Source organism: Terrapene carolina, unplaced genomic scaffold (assembly GCF_002925995.2).
Source record: "Terrapene carolina triunguis isolate 2854851 unplaced genomic scaffold, T_m_triunguis-2.0 Scaffold211, whole genome shotgun sequence".
NCBI lineage: Eukaryota > Metazoa > Chordata > Testudines > Emydidae > Terrapene > Terrapene triunguis.
In genome coordinates this window covers 19,009,403-19,037,049 of record NW_020664562.1, presented here as the reverse complement: position 1 = coordinate 19,037,049, position 27,647 = coordinate 19,009,403, and the positions used below count along the sequence as shown (strand labels likewise).

Here is a 27,647-nt window from a genome sequence, read left to right as displayed (position 1 = left end):
CACAGATTTTTGGAGTGCACAATACCAACATCACATACTTTAAATAAGAGCCATTTAGGCAATACATTATTCATTAAGCAACATGGTAAACTGAACTATATGACAAGCAGATTTAAGACTGGTCTATTCAGTATTCCAAATAATATACGTGTAGGTACAGAGAATGACGACAAAAGTTCAAAACAGGGATTTCCACCCATACCAACCAGTAGTTATAATCATACCCTCTCAGCCTACACAAAACAAACAAAAAAGTTAAGTTACTGGGTTAAAAGAGTTACTGCAGTCCTTACTCAGGAAAAGACTCCCATAAAAAAAATATATATATATCTCAAAAGTAGTTTGGGCCAGACTGCAGGATCAGTCTTTAGAATCTAAACATACATTCTCTCTGTTGATGATCATGATAGCACAGACAGATGAATTATCATCACACACAATTATTCTTCAAGTATAACTTCAGGAAGGTATTGAGGCAACACTGGTATCTGTAAGAATTCCTTGAGTGGTGCTTCACTCTTGATTTCACTGCAAATGCTCAACATCTAATGTCCTTGCCAGAAATTCATAGTTTTCATAGTTGGTGGATTGCTGCCAGGAAGGTAATAAGGAATGCTGTATTTCCACAGATGTAAATGGTTAACACAATCTCTTTAAATGTATGACCCTGTAAGAGAAAATACACATTTCACAATTACAGTGTTGGAAAGTATTTCACGGTATGTGCTTTTCTTTACAAGGTAGCAACTTGCCTCTGCCTCTGCCGATGTAAGCGACTGCAGAATTTGTATTCTATCCTCATCAATCACTTCAACTGTAAAACCAAAACAAACATATGGTTAGCCTTGTACTTGATAAGAAGAGATGCAATGTTTCACACATACTTCTTTCTGGCTAATGGTTGATTAATTCAATGGATGGCATGGTATTAAGCCTGATCAACAGGTGTCTCTACAGCCAGTTCAGAAACACCACTGAAAAAGCCTCATGCAATGCATCCTCTCATGGCCTATACTTCAGTGTTCACAGTTAAGTAGAAATAAGGATAGAAGGTTAATGAAAATTTGGAAGAGCTTGCCAGAAGCATAAAAGGACACTCTCAGTGTTTTGTCTTTTCAATGCTAAAGAGCAGTGGTTCTCAACCAGGGGTACGCAGGAGGTCTTCTAGGCCAGTGGTTCTCAAACTAGGGCTGCCGCTTGTTCAGGGAAAGCCCCTGGCGGGCCGGGCCAGTTTGTTTACCTGCCGCGTCCGCAGGTTCGGCCAATCGCAGCTCCCAGTGGCCGCGGTTCGCTGCTCCGGACCAATGGGAGCTGCAGGAAGCAGCGCGGGCCAAGGGACGTACTGGCCGCCGCTTCCCGCAGCCCCCCATTGGCCTGGAGCGGCAAACCGCGGCCACTGGGAGCTGCGATCGGCCGAACCTGCGGATGCGGCAGGTAAACAAACCGTCCCGTCCCGCCAGGGGCTTTCCCTGAACAAGTGGCAGCCCTAGTTTGAGAACCACTGTTCTAGGCAATACATCAACTCATCTAGACACTTGCCTAGGTTTTACAAGAGGCTATATAAAAAGCACCACGAAATGAGCATAAACAAACATTTCATACAGACTATGACTTCTTTATACTGCTCTATGTACTATATGCTGAAATGTAAGTACAATATTTATATTCCAGTTGATTTATTTTATAATTATATGGTAAAAATGAGAAAGTACACAATTTTCAGTAATAGTGTGTTGTGACACTTGTATTTTTATGTCTGATTTTGTAAGCAAGTAGTTAAGTGAGGTGAAACTTGGGGTATGCAAGACAAACAGACTCCTGAAAGGGGTACAGTCCTCTGGAAAGGTTGAGAGCCACTGCTAAAAAGGACAATTCTATTAGGATTTCTACAACGTCTCCTGGATTTCTCATGGTCAGCTGGAATTTAACTCCTCTTTCCTCCAAAAATCCTCTGTTCCCCCCCCCCCCGCCTCATTTTGAGCCATTTGATGCTGCTATCCTCTGGTTACTCAAGTCTGTAACCAGAGAGTCAACCAATTCTTCTCCCCTCATGTATAGGCAGCATCTAACTCCTCCCACTTCTCCACATAATAGCTAAATTGGTCTCTTCTCTTCATTCTATTTTATTAGTAAGTATCACCCTTCCTGTCTACTGTAACCAGGGGTGAAAGTAGGCCGGTACCGTGTATCGGTAAGAAGCTGGTACCGGCAGGGCTGCTGACTGGGGGCAGGGGGGCAAAAGGGGCAGCTGCCCCAGGGTCAGCGATTTAAAAAGGGCCTGGGGTTCCCAGCTGCCACCACCACGGCAGCAGCTGGAGCTCCAGGCCCTTTTAAATGGCTGCCGGAGCCCCGGGCAGCACAGGCCAGGCAGCACAGATGGGCTGGCTGGGGGCGGCTGACCCCTCCAGCCCTGCCCATTCTACCCGAGGCCCTGCCCCTTCCAGGTAAGAATTTAATATTATTTTCACCCCGACTGTAACAACCGTTCTCCATCCTTCTTGACAACTATGCAGTGGTTTATTTACTTGTGTGTGTAATCTTGACTCCTGGTGAGATACTGACCAAAGTGAAGATAAGAACTTGGGATGAAATCCTGGGCCTTACTGAAATTAACTTCAAAACTCTCAGACTTCAATGGGGCCAGAGGCCCTGTATTTAGCAGCTAATGAGTTACCCATTTTTGCTCAAATAGCGTTTGTGCTTAAGGTCCCCTGCTGTTGACCAGTCTGTTCATAGGTAGGCAGCCACAGCTAGTTACAGTAATGGTTTATCAGAGAGGATCTCAAACGACAGTACCTGCTTTCCCACCTAGTTTCAAAGGACTGAGTTCACTCCCACACTATGCTTGACTTTCCCCATACTATCACAATGGCTGTGTTGAGCTAGCAACACAAACAGAAGATTTTTGGTGTACATTTTAGAGATTCGCGTGACCCTCTGGCACTAAGTTTTGGGATTTCATGGCAAACAGGCCAATTCAAAAATGTACCAGCACTTATAGCCAGGAAAGTCTAACCAAAAAAGTGTCAAAACAATTCACTTATTGTTTTCAAGAGTGGTCACGAAATTTACATACAAGTAGTCATCCATGCATCTATTTCACATATCCAAAATCACCTAAATGAGCCGATATTTGCAAGCACAAAATTAGAGGCTGGTTTAAGCCTCTTAACTGAGTGAACTAAATTATCCAAGTTTTTGCATTTCACCTGGGAAGTCCTATTTTGCACTACCTGGCAAGCAAGGCAGTGACACTAGCCGTATTGTTTGGTTTGTACCTTTGCGAATGAGACAGTAGCTATGTATCTCCAGGAGAATATCAATACCGACATGCCAAGCTACAAATCCAATCATTGTGTAAGTGTCCCATGGGTCTGGAAGGTTGAGTGCTGGTAGGTCCATTCCCAGGAACATAGTTACCACTGTTGTTAAAACAAAGACATAGTTTAAAGACGTGAAAAGAAACGTTGAGAAGTATTGTCCTTAAGACAAAGTAACACAAGCTTATGGCTTAGTGGGTGAATGGTTATCAAGAGTTAAATATGCTTCTGGAGGCTTAAGAGTGAAAAAACACATCCAACTATCTCTAACTGTATGGCTCAGGATAACCATGATCCTTGTTATACATTGATCCTATGAAATAACCTCAGAGTCCAGAGCTACTTTACTATATAGATTGTAAACATGCTAATCTAAAAAGAGGTTTAAAAGGACAATGATGTGATACACAGCCACAATAGTAACAAATTCCTCCAAATAAATGGAGGACCACAACTCATTTGAACACTCTGGTGATTATATATAATTTAAAAAACAGAACAAAACAAATGGTTCCCCCCAAAACTACCAGATGAGGAGAGAGAGAGAGAGGTTCCTCATGCAGGAGATGGGCCACCAGAGTCCCTGAAGACAAGAAAGTCACATAAGGGGTCTCAGTACTCCATATTGATAGGTGGAGACTTAGGGAAAGAGGAGGAGCTTTGAATATACAAGCAAGCTTGTAAAAATTTGTCTGGTTGTTGCTTACCCTTGCTATTGTACAGGGTTAAGTCTGGTTTGTATAGCCCATACAGACAAAACCCTTATTCTAAGACCACTTTGGTGATTAACGAGATTGAAGTAGTCATCTACATTAAGATCCATATTTAAGTAACTAGTGTTCAACCACCACTCCATTTCTACAATACCAATATATCTCAAGATGCCTAAGCAAGTTACAAATGGGCTATAAACAAGGAGGTACACTAGATATGCCTATACAGGATTACAATTACTCACCAGCTAGTATTCTAGCTGTTGTGCCAGTACTCCAATGAACCCAGTTAAATACTTGCCTTCTACAAGAAGAAAAAATAATCAGTGTTATATCAAGTAATTTAGTTGCCAACATGGAATCTTCCAAAGGTTGGGGGGGAAAAAAAAAAAAAAGATCCTTAAACATGCCATGTTATCTTGAAAAAAATATAAAGTTTGTATCTGTATGAAACATGTTTAAAACTTGTTTTGTATACCATCAGTGTAATCTCCTGGAGAAGTACATTATGACATTTTAAGGAGTGTAAATATCCGTGTACCTTGGTGCATGAGGAGGTGGTCTGAAACCTGCCATCAGAGGTTGAAAGATTGCCAGAGCCATCACGGTACAGCCAAGGTATGGGTGAAAACCTGCCCACTGAACAAAGGATTTCTTTTTATTAATACTGTGACGTTCATACTAAACAATGGAAGCAACATTCAGATCAAAGAACAGGTCAGGAACAACTGTACACAATTGCAAAGCCTTATTTTAATACCATTTCTTTCAGGTGCATTCCAAGCCCCTATCCTCAGCTACTAGTGTTCCCATCTCACATACCTTTTGGTCTAAGTCTTGGCTATGAATAGAAGCACTTTTTCTCCTGGTGTACGTTTTTAAATTAATTTAAAACTGAATTGGTATTTATAGTGTAAAAGGCACTTGAGAAAAAACAGAACTAGTAGAACATGGGGACAAAACTAAGAGCAAAGGACAAACAGGAAAAGGAAAATTCAGACAGTGTTGGGATGAACTTGCTGTCAACTACCATCATCACACATAGAACAGTTTTAAGAGAAGTGCTTTGCATTCCATCATTTAAAATTAGGCTAGATAAAGCACTAGAAAATTATACCACACCGAAGAATCCTGTATTAGCTGGATGAGGGGAGGGGGAAGCAGCAGATTGATTCAGGACCTAATAGATCTTTTTCATCTCTAGTTTCTGTGGTGAAACTAGAAAAAAAAAAGTGGGCTCAAGGTGGGTAGAATAATTCCAAACAAGGTCTTTCACACACAGGGGGAAAGCCAGAAAAGGTGACTCACGTGCAATTTTTCAACTGAAAGAAGCAGTAAGTAGGAAAACAAGGTAAATGCCTGATTTGTACTTCTTTGTCTTCAGATCACCACTCAAGCACAGCAATGAGGTAACCGCTTTCATGGTAATTTCTTTGGAATTAAATAACTACTTATGTCATGGACATTAAAAAAAACCAGATCTACTGTTCATACTTCAAATGACATTTATCCGGGAAACAATACAGACTTCAAATCTCAGAGGCAGCCCAAAAAGGTTTTACTCACTTCACTCCAGCCTCCTCTGTATATAAAAGGAAGAACAAAAGCGATGCTCGTAAGAAGCACTGTGGTCAACATCAGCATACGATGTACCTATGAACATTTAAATAGGTTTAAAAAGAAGGAGTGGTGGTGTATTTTGGAGTGTATTTAGAGGAAACTGTTAGAGTTTGCATTACATTGGCAGGCAAGCAGAGATTACTAGTAAAGACAAAGTCCACTGTAAATAGGAGACAATACCTAACTGAACTCATTGTACTTCACAAGTCCAAATGAAAGTTATGACCAGTCGTGGCACCCCAGGTCAAGAAATAAAAGAAGATGTAGTTTAAGGAGCATGACAGTCTCTTGTGTTTTATTCTATTTATAATAAGATTAATACATACAGCTAAACTTTTATGTAGAGTTTTTTTGCCCACCTGGAACCAAATCTCCTTCCCAAACAACGAATGAGGCCAAACTGGTTTGAAGAATCTGGCAACAATAACACCAATACTAACTGTAGTCATCCATGCAACAAACATTAATGAAGCTGAAGGAGAAAATAGTCACATGTGAAAATTTGGTTATAACACTGAATATGAACACAATTGACCAAATATTGCAGGGGACAAGCTTCAAAATGTAACTTTAGAAGAACATAAGAGTAGAGGGTCAAATCCTTCTGGTACTTGGTTAAAAAATGCCTCACACATTGGTGTACTCTTGCTATGTTATGTATCTATTTTTGAGCGGAGACCAGTCAATAATAGGACTAATCTGTATGGATAGCACTGTAGAGAGATCGGTGCCAGGTCAGGGAAAGCACATGCACTAAGATATAGATTTCACTTCCAAACCAGAGGGCAGTCTATTGCTGCCTCCATGAGTTGGTTCACTGTGCAATAGCACAAGTCAAAACAGAGGCAGTAATGAGCAGCCTGTGCTTCATCTGCTGACCACAGGTTTTTTGGTGAGCAACTACACAGAGAATTTTTGAGTTAGATTTTAGTATCAAAAGTTTAACGGGTTAATTCAAAACAGGTCTTTCTTTGACAGAAAGTAGAATTTTCATTCAGCTCTTTATGGACCTGTTTCAAAACCAATTAATGTGAACGGAAAGACTCCCATTAACTTCAATGGGCTTTGGCTCAGGCTCCAAACCACCACCTAATGAGTGTCTCATGGTTAAGGCTGCGTGTCTGTCACGGAGGTCATGGAACTCATGGATTCCGTGACTTTCCGTGACCTCCATGACTTCTGCAGCTGAGCCAGGCAGTCCCTGGGCCAGCAGCAGTTTGGGTGTGTGGGAGGGAGCTCGGGCAGGGGTTTGGGGTACAGGGTGGCGCTTACCAGGGGGGGCTCCCTCTGGCATGTCCCTGCAGCTCCTAGGTGGAGGAGCCAAAGGGCTCCATGCGCTGCCCACACCCACAGGTGTGGTCTCCCCAGCTCCCATTGGCTGCGGTTCCCAGCCAATGGGAGCTGGTGCTTGTGGCGGGAGCAGCACATGGAGCCCCCCGGCCACCCCTCCCCCTAGGAGCTGCGAGGACATGCTGGTTGGAGCTAAGTAGGGAACCTGCCAGCCCCACCAACTCTCCCCCGCACAGAAGGGGTCCCAGGCCACACACCACACCTGCGGTGGTCTCAGACCACCACCATCCCCAGCACCACCAGCCCAAAGTTTTAGTTAAGGGTATATAGTAAAAGTCATGGACAGGTCACAGGCCATGAATTTTTGTTTACTGCCTGTGACCTGTCCATGAGTTTTACTAAAAATATCTGTGACTAAAATGTAGCCTTACTCATGGTACACATTTATTTTACATAGTATTGGAAAAAGGGAACTTCAAAATAGAGATGCAATTCTAAATTTAGACTGCCAAGTCATAAAAATAAGATGACAAAATTCCTTTAAAACAAGGGAGCTAGTAATATGCTTGACAAATGAGTAAAACAAGTTCCTCTCTCTGGATGAGTAGAATCCTGCAAAACCACGTTACAGTTTGTCAGGTTTTTTTAAAATTAAGAAAAAAAAGTTTCCCTACTTTTTCCCCTAGTTTTCCAAACCAGCTCTTATATCAGGAGAAGCAGATACCCCAGTGGACTGACACACCACAGGAAATAGCTTCTTTACAAAATTTTCATCCTTCTTTCTGCAATCAACAGTAGCTTCTTCAGCACTGGGCAAATCTAGTATTTGCTGTTAGAACTGTAACTTGCCATGGAGTTTAAGAAGAAGTGGAGAGCGGGATCCCCCTACATCCTTTGGAGAGTCTGTGACATTGTACATTCCATTGGTGATCAGAGGCTGACGATGATGTTTGTGAATTAGACCTCCTATGCAAAGATACAGAGTAGTTTATAGATAGTTAATGAAAGTTGCTGTGCTTGTATCCCTTCCCCTCCTATCCTTAGTTTACAATTCAGTGAGCACCATGTGTTGTAGGGGGATGGCGATTGTGTTTGTAAATTTCACCTCTGCAGATTCTGACTGGAATCTTTTGGATTAAACTCCACCCGCCCCCTCCCCCCAAGATTTTTTCAAAAAAATATAAACATGCATAATCTACCTAAAGAAAAGACATCACTCTCTATTAGATCTATAGGGTTTTGAAGAACATCTTGTATACAATGCTATTTAGTTTCCATTTTAGTTTAATCCCTATTAAAAATTGTATAGGATTCTCTCTCAAGAATACTACTCCAAGCACCAGATGGTATGGAACACATTTATATTAAGAGCAAACCAGATTTTTGTTACATTTCCAGAGATGAGCCAGAGCTCATCACATTAAGGTCATTTTCACTGGTTACATGTGAAATTTGAGACAGAAGTCAGATTACTTCTCATGTTTATTTTTAATACACCTTATAGGGGATAGTCCTTGTTTAGCATGGTTTGAGAAATGTGAATATTTAACCATATCTTCAATCAGACTTACCCTCACTTGCCTCCCCATCTGCCAGAAATATGTAATAATTAGCATCTAGATTAAACCTCCCTTTATAAGCAGGAAGACGAAGGTTTCTTCTGAAAGAGCACTGAACAAGTCCGTCAGCCACCCTCCATGAGATATCTTCAAGGCCATTCTATGAAACATACAATGAACATTTAATACTCGTTGTGTGGGGTCTTTCAAACTTGAAAACAAATTTACTCCACTCCTTCCTCAAGGCCAGTGATTTTGGCCTGGCTCTACTTGACCAATGTTGGACAATGAGCCAATGTTCACTGTCTCTTAATAGCCCATATCATAAAAAGAGTTAGCTGCACCAGCAAAGTCAGTGATGCCAGCAAGAATCTATGGCTAGGTCTACACTACCCGCCTGAATCGGCGGGTAGAAATCGACCTCTAGGGAATCGATTTATCGCGTCCCGTCAGGACACGACAATCGATCCTCGAATCGACGCTCTTACTCCACCAGCGAAGGTGGGAGTAAGAGCCATCGACGGGAAGCCGCGGAGGTCGATTTTGCCGCCGTCCTCACAGCGGGGTAAGTCGGCTGCGATACGTCGAATTCAGCTATGCTATTCGCGTAGCTGAATTTGCGTATCTTAAATCGACCCCCCCCTGTAGTGAAGACATAGTCTGAGAGTTCTCTTGGTGTGGTAGGCTTCTAGGCAACAGCTGCAGGGACATGCTTTCACACACTACATTTTAGGGCATGGTCTTCAAAATGGTGACTAACAAAGTTGTGTCTTACACGGGTGTATTTACAGAAAGCTATTTTAAAAAGACAATAGATGCACAGGAGCACTGTGAGGTTAAATTACTTGCTCAAGGTCACACAGAGGGCATAAGGGTAAAGACAGAGTGCTTCCCTGGATAACAGAATCAGGAAGTTTGCATTGTATTACCCGTTTGTCTGCCATCTCAGCATGACCTTGAGCAAGTCACTTCCCTGCTACCATTTTTACTCTCAGTTAACCGTTTGTAGAGTCACTGCAGGGCTCTCGAAAAATCACTTACACTGTGGAGTTCCATCAGCAATGGTAGGAGATTTTTAGAAAGTTTCCCTAGCATAGACCGGGCAATAACAGACAACTACCTCACAGGTTGTTCAAATAGAAGTAATAAAGAAGCCAGCAACAGATCTGGGTCTCGACATTTCTTATGCATCAGAAATAAGCACCTTCTATGTGAGGTGGGTCAGTGAGTCCAGAAAGGGAAAAATCCTGGGATCTTTATCATAAGATGGCTACTTATAGAACTACTGCCTTACTAGCTTCATTCAAAGCTATTGGATTTAAAAAAAAGACTACATCAGTGAAATATTGACAAATTAGAACCCAGCTGCATGCAAAGTGTCTTAACTGTCACACACCATACCTCTGAGTCCAACACAGGAGGAATTCGCCCACTAAGATAGGCCGTGTTTACATTAATACGGTGATCTTCATTAATACACAGATATGCATCATCGTCACCCTGAAAATAAAAGCATTTTCCCCCAATTTAGATAGTAATTATAGGCAAAGCTATATGCAGATGAATGGTTTAGTCCAAGCTCTCCTTTCCACCTGCACTATACCCGGAGTAACTTCATTGCCATTACAGCAAGTTTACAATGGTGCAACTAAACTGAGAGTATGGCCTGAAGTATTGTAAGAGTTGAAAGTTTGAACTTTCAAAATCAAATGGAAAAACTACTTTTTTGAATGACATTGGCTAGAAATATACAAGGTATTAAAAGTTATTTAATTGCACGCTATATGCCAATACCAATCTTTGCATTGTTAAGTTGAAGAAGATAATGTTATAGTTAAAAAGTTTACTCCAACAGAATACACCCTACACTGTAAGATATAGTGCTTGAAATGATAAAGGCTTACCACCAGGGGTCAATGGTACATGTACTTTTAAAAGTATTTATGCAGTGAGCACCAGGATAGTCTGTAAAATGGTTTGATCCTGGTATCTGACAGCCCATTGACAGTGTTTGGGGGATGCTAAAAGTGTTTTCATCTAGACCTTTTGAACATCAGTGCCAAAAAGGGCTGGGATTTTAATTGAAATGAATAACTTGTTTATAAATCTGACAAAGTGGGTATTCACCCATGAAAGCTTATGCTCCAATACATCTGTTAGTCAATAAGGTGCCACAGGACTCTGTCGCTTTTTACAGATCCAGACTAACACGGCTACCCCTCTGATACTTGTTTATAAATAAAATTACTCTATTGGGGATACTTTGTAGAAAAAGTATCCCCATCCACATTGCCAGAGTCACAAATACTTCTAGGAGTATTAATAAATACCTCTGATTATTTAAGCTAAGTAGATCAATTTACATTATCAAATTATGTGATTAAAACTGGAATTAACTGTTGAGGTCAAAGAAGAGAATGTTATTTCTTCCTATATTTGTAGAGTGAAGAACTACTTTTTCTTGTGACAATGGACACATAGAAATGCTTTAAGAATGTTAGTCTGTATATCTAACTTCCTTACTGAACAGAGTAGTGCATAATAGTCTTGCACATTGTAACTCTCTTCAGCCATAAGAATCTCCAAAGGGCTTTCGGGAATGACTGCATCCACCCCTGAACTGCATACTTATTTTGGACAGAAACCATAGTGCACATACAGAGCACCTTACAGAGATTCCTTTTAGGATAGGCAGTGGAGACCACCACCTCTAACTGCAACTACCCAGGAATTTAGTTATGCCACAACGTAACTGTCTGGAATTTGACCAAGACAGAAGGCAAGTTCTCATTCTTTCAGAGAGTGCCAGAGGATCTTAAATGCAACTGTTTAGTCTGGGACTACATTTTTCTATCCATACCTGTAAGAGGCCACCTCCATCCAGCAGTGCTCTCGAGCACCACATGGGAGTAATTATTAGTGGGGGAAGTCCCACTATCACCTTTTCAGTTTCTCGTGAAGGGTTCTCATCTGACTACTACTCAGGCTCAGGTCTATTTAATTTATAAAATCTGATGGACATGCAGCTGAGAATGGTGGGGCTACACAGTCTTCATCCTCAATTTCTTGACTAAGAATAAATTATGTATTTTGTTGTGCTACTTGGATGGCATAGGAAATACTGTAAAAGGGATACTCACCATCCACTGGTCATGAGATAATGCAAAGGCTATATATCCTTCACTAGGACCACTCATTTCAATAAGTACCGAGTGGTTATTTTGTTTGAAGGACAGAAAGAAACAATAGGCAGCCCCAGGATCACATTTTGGAGGATTCCTTATGCAGAACTTTGTACTTCCACAGCCGGAGGCATTAAACTGGACAGACAAGTAGAAAATTAAGTTAACAAACAAGCTGGTCATTCTCCACCCCACCCACAACTAAAATTACTATAATCCCAACTAATATAGAAGTGAAGATCTACACAGAAAATGCATAAAGAAACCCCTCTTCTTCTCCCCCACCCCACATAGCCAATAATTACTAACCAGGATTAGAATTCACTGTCATGGTAGTTATTAAATTGTGAGCTTTGAATTCACCAATCAGTTTAAATGAAAGAGTTCGACATCATAGTGGTAACAAGGCTATAATTTGGAAGTGTAATACAATCCCCTCCTGTTCAAGGACATTTCTTCTGTTTAATAAAATAAGTTATAATTAACTCAAGTAAAAAGTTTCTATATACTTTTCAGACTTCCTGGTGTCTCACTTTCCCTAGACTATTCCAAGTCATTAACAGCCCCATAGTGCTTAAAAATTATTAGAAAGATGCTCCTGTGGACTCTTACAAACCTGAAATAACACATTCTGGGGAGAGAAAAAAAGTGTCTATTTTTTCCTGAATGGTTGGTTAAAAACCCACCAAGAAAAGTTAAGCTGCACAAATGCCCAATACATAGCATGGGGGGGAGGGATAGTTCAGTGGTTTGAGCATTGGCCTGCTAGACCCAGGGTTGTGAGTTCAATCCTTGAGGGGGCCACGTAGGGATCTGGGGCAAAATCAGTACTTGGTCCTGTTAGTGAAGGCAGGGGCTGGACTCTATGACCTTTCAGGGTCCCTTCCAGCTCTATGAGATAGGTATATCTCCATATATTTAACTTTAGGAGTACTTTTAATACAACAAATTCAGAACAAGCATGTTCAAGATAGCAGTAAGTGGAAAAGATGTCATATTGCTAAACCTGGTCATGTTAAATGAGAATACTATTGCCCAACTTTAACTAGAACTTCAAGAACCGGTAATGGAAGTCCAAACAAAGACAAACCCATGTGAACAAGCAATTATAAATTAAGCCTACCCACTCGTATATAGAAATAATCTACTTTGTTCCTGCCCACCCACACCCTCATTTTATTAAACTTGAATTTTATTTATACAGAACCACAGGTCAGCATGGCTCTTTATACATAAAGCATGATATGACTCCCCAGATGAGCTTAGGTATTTGTCTTTTCACCTTCTTACTAAATGGTGCTTGAACTGAGTTTCCTTCTCCCACTCCTTTTCTCTCAACATCTCAATAGTTAATAATCTGATAGAGACACATGGTGGGTGAGGTAATATCTTGTATTGGACCAACTTCTGTTGGCGAGAAAGACAAGTTGAGACAAAGAGAGAGAATTGGTCCAATAAAAGATATTACCTCACCCACCTTGTGTCTCTAATATCCTGGGACTAACCTGGCTACAACAACACTGCATACAATAATCTGATAGGTCATTTCCCATCTTCCACCTTCTGTCAACACAGTGGCTAAGAAAGCCGTAACTGCAGCCCTACTTGGGAAAAACTCCTATTGAAGCCAGGCATAAGAACTGAATAAAGGTTGCAGAATTTAGTTCATAATAGAGAAATATACCCACTGATTTTGTTAGATGGAAAACTGGCTGTGAAGTTGGTAGAGTCTCTGGTGTAATACTTGTAGGTGTCGTCAAAGGTGGTGCATTAGGTTGGGAAATGACGGGACCAGGAATCTTCACCCAAAAGATTTTATATTTCTCTACAACTGTGGCTCTGAAGGGCAGGGAGGAAACCACACACAAATTCAGTACTGTGAGGGGTGTGCAAGTACTAAATGAATTACTAAATAATGCTTTACAAAAAAGGAGGGAGAAACTCCTTTATTTAGCTGGCCAAAAAGAAACATACTTGTCATATTGTGTCATACAACTAATCTCTCCAAACTTGGCATCTACACAGGCACCTGATGGGTTTTTTGGGGGATGAGGGAGAACCCTCCAGCCAGAAGGATCCACCACACAGCAGATCAAGCTTCAGAAATGGATTCAAGGCAGTCACTTCTCAGCTGCCTGCTGCATAACTTGCAGCATCACAGAAGGGTGGCATTTAATTTCTATTTCAAAACATATGAGTGTCACTGCTCATACCATACATTCTGGGTCCAAAATGTAAAGCCATATAACGGTAGAACACATGTGCAATTTTGGTTAGGAATTAAACTAAAATTTACACATCAAAAAAATATTTCTATCACTACATTTGTAAATCACCCCTTGCCAAGTAGTAGGCCATTGTCAGCCAGTAACATGCCTTGCAACTTCCCCACTTCAGAAGAGGAGAGAATGTTGATAATTTTCTTTTTTTTAAACCCTCCTTCAGGATTGTAATTTTATTTGGGAAATGCACAAAAAAGATCTTCTGCCTTGATATTCTCTTCCACAAGGTTCTGTATTAAGATTGCTTCTTGTTTTTATTGTCCTTCCAGATGCAGTAATTGAGCACAGAAGCCAAAAGTTGACCAAGCTAAATAAGAGGACATCAAACATGCTGCTTTCTTGTTGACATGGTACCAGGTGACGGTTGTAGCTGTTGCTGCACCACTAGTGAGTAGGAGATCAACCAACCCCCATCCTATTTTGTGAGCTCCAAACAATATAGGAGCCCATGCCCAGTTTAACGCCAGCTGCCCTGCATACAGCCCAAGTGGAACCATTGACTCTTCATTGAAACCTCCCAGCTCCTTCCACAGGCAGCAGAGCCAGTTCTTGAGCAGGAGTTGGTGTGGGCAGAAAAGGGAGGAAGCTAACAAACAGTTTCCCCCAGAGACATTTCCTGGGTGCTAATCAATATTTATGACAGATAGAACACTATATATTCACCTACTTTGGATGTCTAATAAAGGATCTCCAATATTGTGTTTACTTACAGAAATTGTACATGTTCTGGTGCATCTGTAGGAGCAATCCAATAAGCCTCTACATGGGTCTTTTTTGATTTACTTGTGTGACTGACAGCAGAATTCTGAAACAGATATATCCAGAATCAGAGAGAACCGGCACATAGGAGTCATATAGCAACACTCCTATAGTTATTCTACAAGGCAACACAATGGTGCACCAGAGATGCAGTTAAACTGAGTCCTGAACAAGCCCACAGACCCACCCCACCTTCCATTGATTTCAATGGAAAGCCTCCATACTAACTTTAGTGGGAAATCAGTTGGGTCCTATGAAAGGGAATCAGTTATAACCTGGCTGTGGCAATTATCAATGTCTGCAATATATGCTGTATGGAGTGCTGTGTGTTCTACTTAATATTAACACACTAAGAGGTATAGTCTACTTGCTGTGTGCAGAGCCAGTTGGCACTAACCATTTCACATTAGTGGAAGCTGGAGGCTTTGGCCGGAGCTAACTGCAGAGAGCCACACCTCCATCTGCAAGTCACTGCCCAACTGTGTTGAGCTGCCTGCCTAAACAGAACTAGAAGGGCTAAGAAGCTTAGGCCATGTCTACACTGGGGATTTTAGTTATTGGTGTAGCTACACCAATGCATCTTAGTTCCTGTTTGAAGCACATATCATACCTTTACAAGTCCACATGTCAGGAGCTGAGAAATCCTTTCTTCAGCTAGCATAAAAGAGCCAACTGCAGGGCCTGCCAAGTTCTCTGCATTCCGGGCTTGTATGAAAAATCCTTCAAAAACTGGACCAGATAAATTAACTAAAATAAGGAGGGGGGAAAAAGGTAAGAGGTTTCCAATGTAATCTGTAAAAGTGGAAGTAAACAAATATGCTTCCCCTGCCCCCTGAACCTCATGCCTTAGCAATGACCACTGTTTAACATTATTTTAGAGGTTAACTGTACTGACTTGGATGAACACTCATGAGCATCACCAGGACATTTCAACTTTCTCAGGATGGGGCTGTCTATGGTTCCTTGAACCAGGTAACCACAAGGAATCTACAGAAGGTGAGTGAGACAAGACAAAGCACTTTCTTTGACCACCATACTTTACCACAACTGCAATGCTGGACACAATACCTTTTATATGGTCCCCTGGTCTAAATTTGGTCTCATTCACTGATATAGTGTGCTCAGGTGATGGCTGTGGAGAATGTTCATGGCGAGGCATCATACTACTGCAGGCCTCTCTTACTTTTCCATTTGGATAACCAGCCGCAGGAACAGAAAGAAAGGCAAATATCCAAAGAGTGAAAGCCAGTACAGGAGGCTCCATCTGAATAAGTTAAAGTCACGCATTATTAACCAACACTGTAAATGCTATGTTGTTTATAGAGTAGGAAGACTAATGTTGTCTTTAGTAGACATGATTAAATTTAAAAAAAAAAATAGGTTTGCAAACATCTTAACAAGCAAAGGCACCAGGTTCAAGAATCATAGCAAACTGGAGTATCCAGACAATTGCCAGGCATTCATGAGATTGTTTATAGACACCAAGCATTTAACAAAATTTTAGTATGAATGATTATTTGTTCAAGAACTCCTGTGGTTGTGGCAGATCATCCAGTCACGTGGTACTGTTTGTCCTCTGACCAGATTTGTGTTGTGGACAGGCTACCATTTAAAGCAAGGTCTATGTTTATTTTCTCCTTTTAAAATAGCCCTTTCACAACTTTCAGAAGAGTTTTTTCTGCCTTCCTGCTGATATTTATGGGTCTTCTCAACTGTGGAGAGAAGATAGGACCATGAGCAATAGCCCCCAAACATGTGTGGGCTCATCCTTTGCTTCTTCTATATTCATATACTTGAAATGAGTATACTTGGCACTTATTACACGGTACAGGACACTCCTCACTTTCCTTTTCGATTTTCAAAATGCTTCACAAAACACTAACATTCTCACATATGTAAATATCATCCCTGTTTTACAGATGAGGAAACAGAGGGAGAGAGATTATGTGACATGATCAGGGCTGCAAAGAATCTGCATCCTGGGAGTATAACTCAGGAATTCCTGCTTTCCAGTCTCGTGCTCAGCCCATGCTACAATCTTCAGTTGCATTCTTCAGTCAGTCCTAGAAAAGCTAAGTCAGCCTCAAGCAGGGATTGGACTCAAAACCCTCCCTACATGGCATTACACCCTTTCTCATCTGACCACTCCAGTCAGATGAAGCCCACCAGTTACATGGGACATATGCAGTTTCAAAATCAACCTAATAAAATACAAATGCAAAGGATCATAGTATTGAGGAACAACAAAGCCTATGACAAGTCCAGATGTTTATTAATCAGAGTGACAAAGAAGTCCAAATCTACATCTTGCAGTACTGATGGTGAAGCAGTCACATAGTATATATTTATTCCTTTTTACATGACTAAAGATTCGCCAGTGACAAGATCTTCCCCAGTGATTACAATGGCCAAGTAGTGGAAAACATTTCTTTAAAAAGTCAGAAGAAACAAACTATTACTGTGACATCCTAAAAAATCAAGCTACTGTTTCAAAGTACAAAGTTCTCACTAGAACTAAACTCTGATCTTATGCTCTAGTAAAATATTTGTCTGTTTATTAGTTGGGGGGGGGGGGGGGAACCTGTATCTCTATTAGCTACAAACAGGTTTTCCCAAAGCACTCCCCCATGGAATTTGAACAGAGTAGTTCTGGACTTTTTTTCCACCTTTCATCATGAGAAACAAATATTGATGCAAAGAACCATGATCTATTAGGACTGAAGATCATGACGAAGGGCAATGTAGATCTGACAGCAGAGGTTTAAAAGAAGGAAAATTTACTTTGTTCTGCCATACTCCCCATTGTGGTAGAAAGAAAGGTAGGTCTGGGTTTTTAATGTTACATTTATGTACAGTCGGATCTTTGATGGGGTTGCTATTCTGCATGTTAAGCAGAACATTGTAAATAAAATTTTCAATTATTATGAGGAAATTGTTCAAAATAAGAATACATTTGATACTGATTTTGCCTCATCCTCGTGTTTCCTTGCATTATGGTACTGTTACATGAACATTATTTGTATACACAACAATACGTTCTGTACTTACAGGTATAAGGTAGACACAGGGCCGGCTCTAGGATTTTTACCGCCCAAGGCAAAAACAATTTTGGCCGCCCCCCCCCCCCCGTTTTTTAATTACCCCACCCCCGGCCCCGCCTCAACTCCGCCCCTTCCCTGCCTCCTCCCCACAGGCTCTCAAGCCTAGGAGGGAGGGGGAGAAGCGGCGGCCGCGCCACGGCCACTCGGAGTCTCCCCCTCCCTCCCAGGCTCTCAAACCTGGGAGGGAGGGCGAGTAGCGGCACGCGAGCGGCAGCGGAGGTGAGCTAGGGCGGCCGGGGCACATTTTTAGGGGCGGCATTCTGGCGCCGGCCATGCCGCCCCTAAAAATGTGCCGCCCCAAGCACCAGCTTGTTTTGCTGGTGCCTAGAGCCGGCCCTGGGTAGACATTTGATATTATGCACAATATTGTTCCAAGACAGATGCTGAGGGTGGCAGCATTATTTCAGGGTGTACTCATTAAATTGTATCTGGGGTTTTGACATGTACCTGGTGCATCTTTACCATATGATGACAAGAACTTGTTTCTATTATGGTCAAACAAAATGGTAAGAAAGACTCTTGAAATCTTCACCCTCACTGAGGCATCAAGGTTGAAAGCAGATTACCAGAGAGCAGAGTGCCCCCGTTCAACTGTGTAGGAGAGACATACCCAAGTCAGAAGTATACTAATGTGAGGTCCAAAGATCTGCTTTCTGGGGAAGTACAGTCTATTTTACACAAATAGATCAGAAAAACTGAGTTATGTGCTTAGGAAGCTTCCTATGGATGTAAAGATAACACAGGCACAGCACCATTTCTCAGATAAGATGAGCCCTGCCCTCTGATAAAAGAGAAACCAGAAAGGCTACAAGGCCAGAGTAACCATTAGAACAGGGGTTCTCAAACTTCATTGCACCGCGACCCCCTTCTGACAACAAGTTATTACATGACCCCAGGAGTGGGGACTGAAGCCTGAGCCCGGGGGGGGGGGGGTGGCCCAAAGACGAAGCCCAGGGCTGAAACCGAAGCCCAAGTACTACCACCCAGAGCGGAGGCCCCTGGGCTTTGACCCCAGGGGGTGAGACTTTGGCTTCAGCTCTAGGCCCTAGCAAGTCTAAGACCAGCCCTGGCGACCCCATTAAAACAGGGTCACAACCCACTTTGGGGTCCTGACCCACAGTTTGAGAACCGCTGCTCTAGAAGCATGTAATATTAGCTCTTTTCCCAGAGTGCTGGATGCAATTGTACAAAACAATGCAGGATTTGTGCTTCTACATACAGCAAACAGCTCTTATGTTCAGTAAATTTGAGAAAAATCCAGGTCTTCAGAATGATTATACTCCAGGGACTACTACTACTACTACAACAACCACCCTAAAAACAAAACCATTGTTTTCCCTAAGAATACTGAGACACAAGACAGGCTAGTATACAAACTCACTGTGTCATCGATTACTTCTAGAGAGCTGATTTCCAAGCTTATTGCAGATGACAAATTAAAATGAATTTGGTGAGCTCCTCCTAGTCCCCATTCGAGCACGTCTCAAAAATCCGTCACAATTCTCAATCACCACCAGAGTTCTGCGCTGGAGAGGCAGAGGAGCACATAGAGGATATAGTATGCAAGAACTAAGTTGCACTGGATTTTTGGTGTAAAGAAAGTTTGCATAGTCCTTGTTGAGATCACTGTATGATGGCTCAAGTCACTGCAACTTTTCCCCTCACTGGCATGAGCTCCTAGTAACAGAAGGTATAACAAGCTTCAACATGTTGACAGTTGCCAAGAGATAAGACTTGTATGTGATAAGGCGATAACAAAACAATGTTTAGGGTTCCAGTTTAAATGGTAGATGATGTGGTACAGATTTTTTTTAAGAGAAGCCAAGGTTATTCTTCTGCAAACTGAATTGGTAACAATGCTACTTTTTCCCATAAAGATAAAAATGGCTTTGCAGAGCGGAGAGAAGAGGGAGATGTGAAACAATTGTTATGCTGAACAGTAATTTAAAACGGGAGATGGGGTGGGGAGACATTTACACAGGAATAAGTGAGTTTCTGCTAGGTATCCCAATTTTTCTACTAACATTTATTTGTCCTCAAAAAACAAAAAACAAACACACACACACAAACAGCTAAGTTTCCTAAGAAAGTCCCTTACTTTCTTTGAGTTAAGATTCTTTAACAGCATAACATTTTTCTCAGGGTTCTTCTCCCAGTAACAGGAAGTTATTCTCTGAAACTCAGTTCCTTCTAGTACATGTATATACAGCAGTATTTTGATTATTTTGGAGATTCACTTGCTGTGGAATGTCAGAGAGAAGAGGAATTTGGCACTGAAGAGAAGACAATTTTTGTAAGAGGTGAGTCCAACCAAATACCTCAGATTCAAAGTTGCCCAAATTCTCTGAAAGTAGTTCAGCGTTTGAAACCCAATCCAAAGCAGAATGTCATGCCAGACACCATTCCACATACACCTCTACCCCCGATATAACGCGACCCGATATAACACAAATTCGGATAGAACGTGGTAAAGCAGCGCTCTGGGGGGGAGCGGGACTGCGCACTCCGGTGGAGCAAAAAAGCAAGTTCAATATAACACCATTTCACCTATAACACGGTAAGATTTTTTGGCTCCCTGAGGACAGCGTTATATTGGGGTAGAGGTGTAGTAGTAAACCTAAACACCTTGAAGTTTGGGAATTAAAGTGTAGAGCCAAAGATCAATCTCCCCTCCAATCTGTTGCATATCTTACCTTCCTTAAGGGACTAGAAAAACTAGACTAGGAGAGAATATCAAGGAGCTGACTTGCAATAAAGCCTCAGCATAGGTACATTTTGAGACTTGTGACTTGTTTGCCGTTAAGTCCATAGCAGTAATAACTGTGAGACAGAACACTTCACAGCCTTGTGAATATGACACCATTAACCACACATTAACTAAAAGCCATGAAGGAAAAATTGAATTGCTTGGAAAATTGAATATATATCATCAGTAGGTCAGAATGGTATGATATTCAGAGTTTTAAGGGAATTAGCTAATTAACTTACTGAACCAGTAATAATTGCTTCAGAAAAGTCACCATAAACAATGATGGAAGTACCATAAGATCTCAATAATTCAAATAATGTGTTGAAATCAAGAGTGGTAAGATAACAAACCTGGTAAATCTGTATCAATCTTTAGTAAAATTATGGAACATTTGTATTCACTCAATACAGCCAAACTCTCTGAACCCTTTCTCATGTAACATCTTAATGGAATCTAGAATAGCTACCCTTCCCTCCATAAAATTAATAGGGCTACTTTTTCCAATAATTACAGTTTTCCAGTCAGTAGCATAGATTTGCTTTATCATCATAGGCAATTTCCAAAACATGAAGTCATTCATGTTATTTGCTAAAAATGAGCAACCATCATAGAAAAAAAATAAAACTCTGAACCAACACATTAAGATTATTGCTACACTTGCCCAGTAGGTGAACAAATTCAAATGTCATAGTCTGTCCAAAAGCTAATAAAGTTGCAATAAGTGTATACACAATATACTGTAGCGCTTAAGAGATTTATTTTTCCAGGGTAACAGTGAGATATACTTACATTAAGGAAAGGAAGAAAATTAGGAAGAAAAAAAAAAAACCAACACCACACTGTTCCTAATCACGGTGCTTTGAAAACACTCCAGAAAAATTAGACTTCATGTGCATCCCATTTTTTGATCAGGCTTTTCTGGGGTAAAAATGCACATAGATCACATTTGAGTTATTTTGTTTGAATACCGCATTTTGTTGTTTATTTTTATTTTTATTTTATTTATTTATATTTTATTTTATTATTATTATTTTTATTCACCATGAAAGGGAAGAGGACTTTCAAACATTTTAAACATGCCTCCTTTCCCCCAACCTGTATTGAATAATTTGGAAGTGATTTAGCAGCTATAAATGTCTTATAATAAAATGAAAAATAGGATTTAGTTAGATTTTTCTCTGCCAATAGTATGGCTTATTAAATTATTTCCAGCTCAAAAGCAGTGAATTGATTTTTGTCAGCTGATCTCTTAAGGAAAGCTCAATCAGAAGGTCACATTCAATCCAAGACTCTAGATAAGATTTAGTAGCATTTAACTGGGAAAAGACTAGCCCTTAAGCCACACTACAATAAAACTGAAGGCTACCCACAGCTGGTGCCATATGTGAAAACTCCATAGTGACCTTTTAACAGGAACACACCCATTAGAAGACAGCAGTACTGGATAACTAATATTCTCTAGCGTTTATATTAACTTTAGAGCCATCTATATACAGTTTGAAATGGAAAAACCATCATTGAGTTTAAGGTTTTGTTCACAAGTTAACCAAACTGCACCATCCAACAACAAACTGCAGTAAATCACAAGAAGAAAGTCAAGCTGTTTTACCCTAGCTTTTTTACAGTCCAGAAGTATTTTCAGAGTCCAGAAGTATTTTCTTATGACATGGTTGTCCTATATGGTGTGAGCACTGGCAGACCTTAATGTCAGCAGATTGTTAGTTACAGTTAAGCATATTATAACTATGTATTCTAGCACAGTAGATTATCAAACTGTTACAGGATTTATATCTTTATTTACAGTGGTTACTTGGGAAATGCTTCAGAACATGCCAGTTAGAGGGGGGCTTTTGTATGTTCATTATGTACTTTGTAACTCATTTCTATGCAATACACTACTCCTTTTCCACGCTCTCATTAGAGAGAATTGGTAATCCACTAGCTTCAAAATATACTGATCTAAATAAACCCCCACTTGCAGAAGTGTTATACAACAATGCTTCAAACACTAAGCTATAAAAAGTACTGAATCCGGAACTTTCCACAGAGTCTGAAAGCCTTCTAATTATGCAATGTTCAGTATATCATGATATTTGACAGTGCCTACTTCCTGTCTCTGCTGCCAATCCTAATTCAGGAGGGACTGACTCTCTCTGGAAATGAATATAGCTTAGTTTCCAGGTCCATTTCATCCTTCACTTCTCCATGATCAGATTAACCCGATTAACAGTTAATGCCAGCTCTGGTGCTAGTATTTGTGGTATAAACACTTGTTTACTTGGAACAGGACTATGACTATAAAACAAGTTTTACAGAGGTCACCTAAACAGCCAAAAGCTGATAGATAACTTGTAATCAGTACTGGCCTGAGCTGGAGTTGAATTGTAATCTTCAGTCTATTCCCCGAGCCATGTGTTACCCAATGCCTTCCATTTTAAGAAGTCTCCCATAAGATAGGCAAGCTACTGAGGGCTCAAGCAGGAGCCTTCTGTGCTAGAGGCACCCAGCCCTGACTCCTGCACTGGGGACAACCCATGCAAATAGGGTAAACATGTTAGTAGGCCAGCAAGGATTGCCTAAAAACCCAAATATTATTCCCAGGAAGCTAGTTATTTCAGAGGTGGGGAACAGATATTTTGGTTCTAAACAGGATCTGGATTTCCAGTCAGGTCTTCTGGGTACCTGCAAGAGACACTCCTGAACAACTGGTGAACTGAAGTCCCTCCCTCTTCAGCTTGTCTGAACTAAGGGAAACAGCTGTGCTTATTTAGATATGTAATAGAGCAGAGCAAGAGTACCTCTTTACCTGTAACCTCTAACTGATGGAGTTTACAGAGGTCATTTTGACCTCAGAAGAGAGACAGAAGGGTCTGTCCACAAAAGCTGTTATGATCGAGAAGCCAGATTGTTCATAACAGGACCTGCCAACTTAAAGGTTTATCCCCATTTTAAGTACTGAAGTACCTAGCACTGGCTAAGTCCTTTGGAGAGAGATGGAAAATAAGAGATTCTACTTTCATGGACTACAATGACCTTTGGATCAGGCCCTTAGTAGATGTGGGACAGTGAGGACTGAAAGATACTGGATTTGACTTCAGCTATTATCAGGACAACGTATGGTATGAGAATGCTTAGCTTTGGATTTTGTGCAGATCACAAGTTGTAAATAAAACAAACCCCAGAAAAGATCTGTTTTTAAAAAATGAAAATGGATTCCTGCTGAATGTGCCCAGCTGTGCCAACATTCCCTCTCCATCCTGCCACACCCAAGCACCATATTGCATTTTTAGAGGGACAATATTCAACATTAATGGGCTAAAAAGATGCACTCGTACCTCACCCCTCACACACATTTTTCTAGAGGACTAAAGGCTGTAAGAAGAAGATTAGAATCCCAGGGCCTAATCATTCCTTTTCCCACCTGACATGCGTGTGCACACAAACTACCCCTAGATGAGAGGCCTACACTAGGTAGTCAGGTACCTCTGTAGCACCAGCACTATCCCACCTCCCAGGACATCATGGAGGGTTCTCTGCAAGATAAACAATCTTCAGCTGAAGAGAAAAAGTCAGATGGACGCATGGAGAATTTGCAGAAAAAGCAGCAAAGCCTCAGTCTGTGCTATCTTCCATGCCAAACCCCTACACGTGGGGGAATGTTCCTAAAGGGGGCCCTGAAGCAACTGCCAAGGAAGCTCTGAGAGCATGGCCTCCTTCAAGCCATACTGCCAGGGATTCAGAGAGGGAAAAGAGCGCCAGTGCATAACCACCGGCCTCTATACCAGAGGCCCTGGCATCCAGCAGGTCCCACAAGCTCCATGAGGTTTTGTGGGCAGGTGGGGGGGGGGGAAATCAACAGCTAGTTCCACTGGGGTGATGGCAGAGCTCACCTACCCTTCCCCAAATTGAACAGTCTAGGTTCACACACTCCATCCCAGAGGAATTTCTTCAGAAGAGGGAGACTGAGCATCTGAATTAGAAACTGGGCGCGCTGCTGTTCAGATTCTGCATGCACTTCTGTGCATATCACACTATGCCATGTTTTCACTATTCTCACAAGGCAACAGGGAACAGAGAGCCCTGCTGTCTGAGCTCCACGTCCCTGAGCAATACAAAAAGGAGGGTTGTGGTCACTTCTGATCCTCTGCCAGCTCTAAAGAACAGAGCAGTCACAAAAAGCAGAAGGACAGCGCTGTTTGCATATTCAGGTTAGCAATAAACTCAGCACCCTGTACTAGTAAGTCACTTAGAAGTTGGAACTTTAAAACTGAGAAATAGGAAGTCAGATACATATTTCACAATCTGGGTGAAAGAAAAAGTTGTATTTCAAAAATTTATTTTATAATAGAGGAAGGTGGTTATATTTTAGTCCTATCATCCTGAGCAATATAGTATCCCTTTTAAATTAGAAGCTCTCTGTATTCTGTCCACATTCTTTGTTAGCTCGCAAAAGACAAATATACATTTCAGTGCAAGAGCAGGAATAATCACAGACCAATTCAAGTCTGAGCAAAGGAAAAATTGGGTCTCATTTGCTGTTTGTAGTGTGGGACATATTACAAAGTTTTTTATTTCAGTTAACATTAAAGCTGCATACATGGAAGATTAGAAGTGTCTTTTTAGGGCAGGTCTACACTACGAGGTTAAGTTGACCTAAGTTATGCAACTTAGATCGACTTATTACAGTGTCTACACCACGCTGGGTCGATAGGAGAAACTCTCCTGTCGACTTACCTTACGCTTCTCAGTCAACAGGAGAGCAATCTGCGGTCAATTTAGCGGGTGTTCACTAGACCCACTAAATCGACTCCTAGTGGATCGATCGCCGCAGCATCAATCCACAGTAAGTGTAGACATACCCTTAGAGATACAAAAGCTACACAAAAGAGCAAAGTGCATTAGCTTTAAAACAAAGAAACCTGACATTGTAATTTTTAAAGCCTCCCAAGTTCAACCCACAAACATTTCACATATGCATGTATGTAAAATAGTACACAGGTGAACAAGGAGCTAATCTTGCAACTTGTTGCACATTGGCAGACTGCTGTGCTAGAACAGGATCAGAGCTTTTTTGTTTTTTAAGCACACACATGTTTTTCTGGTACAAATCAGGAAGCTTCTTTGACAGCTTGTTCCTGAAAATGCATTTTTGCCTTATGATCTCATACAATAATTTCTGGTTATAATACACATTTTGCTTTGTGCCAGGTAAAATTCATATTTTTTAAAAAGAAAGAAAGGGATAATAGCAACTTAAAAAACAAATATAAGCCATACTTCTTTCAGAACATATTCCACTGAACAGGTATAGAAGTGAAAGAGTAGAGAAGAAAGTTCTCTTTTTTCCTTATCCAGTTTACTTGGGTCACTTAATAATACTATGCAAGATTGGGGCTTGCAGCGAACATTTATGCACATGCTTAAAGTTACTACATGAGTAAAGTTACACACAGGTTTAGAATATGTGCAAGAGGGGAGTCAGCTTTCCCACTTTTGGCTCCAACCCTGCATCCAGTTAATAGGGTCCACTTGTACAGGTTGAGTTACAAGATCAGGGCCTTTGGATAGTTTCCACCCCCCCCCCCCCCCCCAATACAGAAGAGAGTTTTCTTTAAAAATAATAAATAATAAATAATAATAATAATAATAAGATACAATTGTAAAACACTTAGAGGCAAATGTATTTTTTTTTAAAAGTCAAAATTATTTCAATATAAAGTAGGCTGAAATTTAGTTTAAACAGTATCTCTGTTACTATTTCAAACTTACAGCAATGAACATGCTTACTAAATAATTAGACTTCTTTGAAGTCTTCCATGAAAGGAATTGTATAAACATTTTTATTATAAAACACTAAATGCAAAGCATTTTCATTTATTTTATAATGGTTAGAAACATAGCTTTCTCTTTGCACATGTTGTCTTAAGAAATTTAGACTTTAGTAGAATATAGAAACAATGCTAGAAGTGTATGGCATTAAAATAGTTAAGCTTTTGAATTAACACAAATTCTGGACTTCCAGAAAAACTTTATATATATACAGCTTAAAATAAAAAAGTTATATTCTCTGCAGATACCAAATTATAATAATTGAATTTTGCTATACATACCTACAGTTCTCTATAGTACAAGGAACACAGAAACTGAGTCCTCCCCCCCCATCAACATACATTTTTTAAAAATTCTATTTACAGTTATTACTTTCTAATCACAGGAAAGCAATCATTAACCTTATGCCTGACCTACAGTATCTCAACAGAAGCTCTTAAACCAGACTGTAGGACACCTGTTCTTTACTTGCTACATACACCTTGCTCAACATAAAGCAGTCATTTCTCCTGGTACCACAAACACTCTTAAAACTAGTATTTTGGTAAATGGTTTTCAAAGCATTTTGGCTACCAAGGGAATCTTAACATCACACTTACCTTATCAAATCATGCAGAGTGCTCTAGCCAGACTTCCTGCTTTCTGACAAGTTGTATCATACTTCAGCAGAGGGGTGGAGCCAAACAGCTTTTTAATCAGAAGGGAACAGGCCCTAGGGAAAGCTTGTTAAAGCAAGCAGGAGGTTAGGAAGAAAGGGAAAAAATAGTAATGCTTTAAATTAACTTTTAGAAATACCTGTCTTAATAAATTGCCATAAACATTTACCACACCACATATAAAGTCTACTTTACTTCCCTTTACCCTAATGAAAAATACATGATATTTTACTCACTCTGGGGGAAAAAACACTCTTCTTAGGCAAATAGGCAAGAAGAATTTTGCCAGGCTGCAACAATTAATGCATATAGTTATGCACACACTTAACTTCACTACTGGATGTAGCCCATTGATTTCAATGGGACCATTCAGAGTAGTAAAGTTAAACAAATGCATGTTTGCAGAATTGAGAACTAAGGCCCAGATCCTCACAGGTATTAATTAGTGCCTAACTCCCATTGAAATCAATCTGAGGATCTGAAAGCTAAAGTCCTAATCATGTAATGAGCTCTAGGCAAGCAGACCTATTTCCATGAATAGCTGTATTAACTTCTGAGGGGCTTTATGTGTGCACATGCCTCTGCCT

At 40.7% G+C, this 27,647-nt stretch overlaps 1 protein-coding gene across 1 annotated transcript; it reads right to left on the bottom strand.

Moving 5' to 3' along the window:
- Positions 1–574: 574 nt before the first annotated feature.
- Positions 575–27,051, bottom strand: LOC113407355 (putative ferric-chelate reductase 1). Its single transcript, XM_026655763.1, has 16 exons — positions 27,004–27,051; positions 15,794–15,989; positions 15,336–15,472; positions 14,677–14,771; positions 13,373–13,523; positions 11,643–11,822; positions 9,904–10,002; positions 8,515–8,662; positions 7,793–7,909; positions 6,013–6,125; positions 5,600–5,686; positions 4,575–4,672; positions 4,279–4,337; positions 3,279–3,422; positions 753–814; positions 575–667 (listed from the first exon to the last, which is right to left on the bottom strand). Exons 2-16 carry the CDS (start codon positions 15,987–15,989, stop codon positions 575–577), a joined length of 1,779 nt encoding a protein of 592 aa, XP_026511548.1. The 5' UTR covers positions 27,004–27,051.
- Positions 27,052–27,647: the final 596 nt, after the last annotated feature.

Excerpts from the sequence above, each read along its gene's own strand:
- LOC113407355 (XM_026655763.1), bottom strand. The coding sequence starts at position 15,989 with ATGGAGCCTCCTGTACTGGCTTTCACTCTTTGGATATTTGCCTTTCTT. Across the intron at positions 11,823-13,372 it reads TTTTCCATCTAACAAAATCA|TTTAATGCCTCCGGCTGTGG; the intron begins GTGGGTATATTT and ends TTGTCTGTCCAG. Across the intron at positions 3,423-4,278 it reads AACAGCTAGAATACTAGCTG|TGGTAACTATGTTCCTGGGA; the intron begins GTGAGTAATTGT and ends TTTTAACAACAG.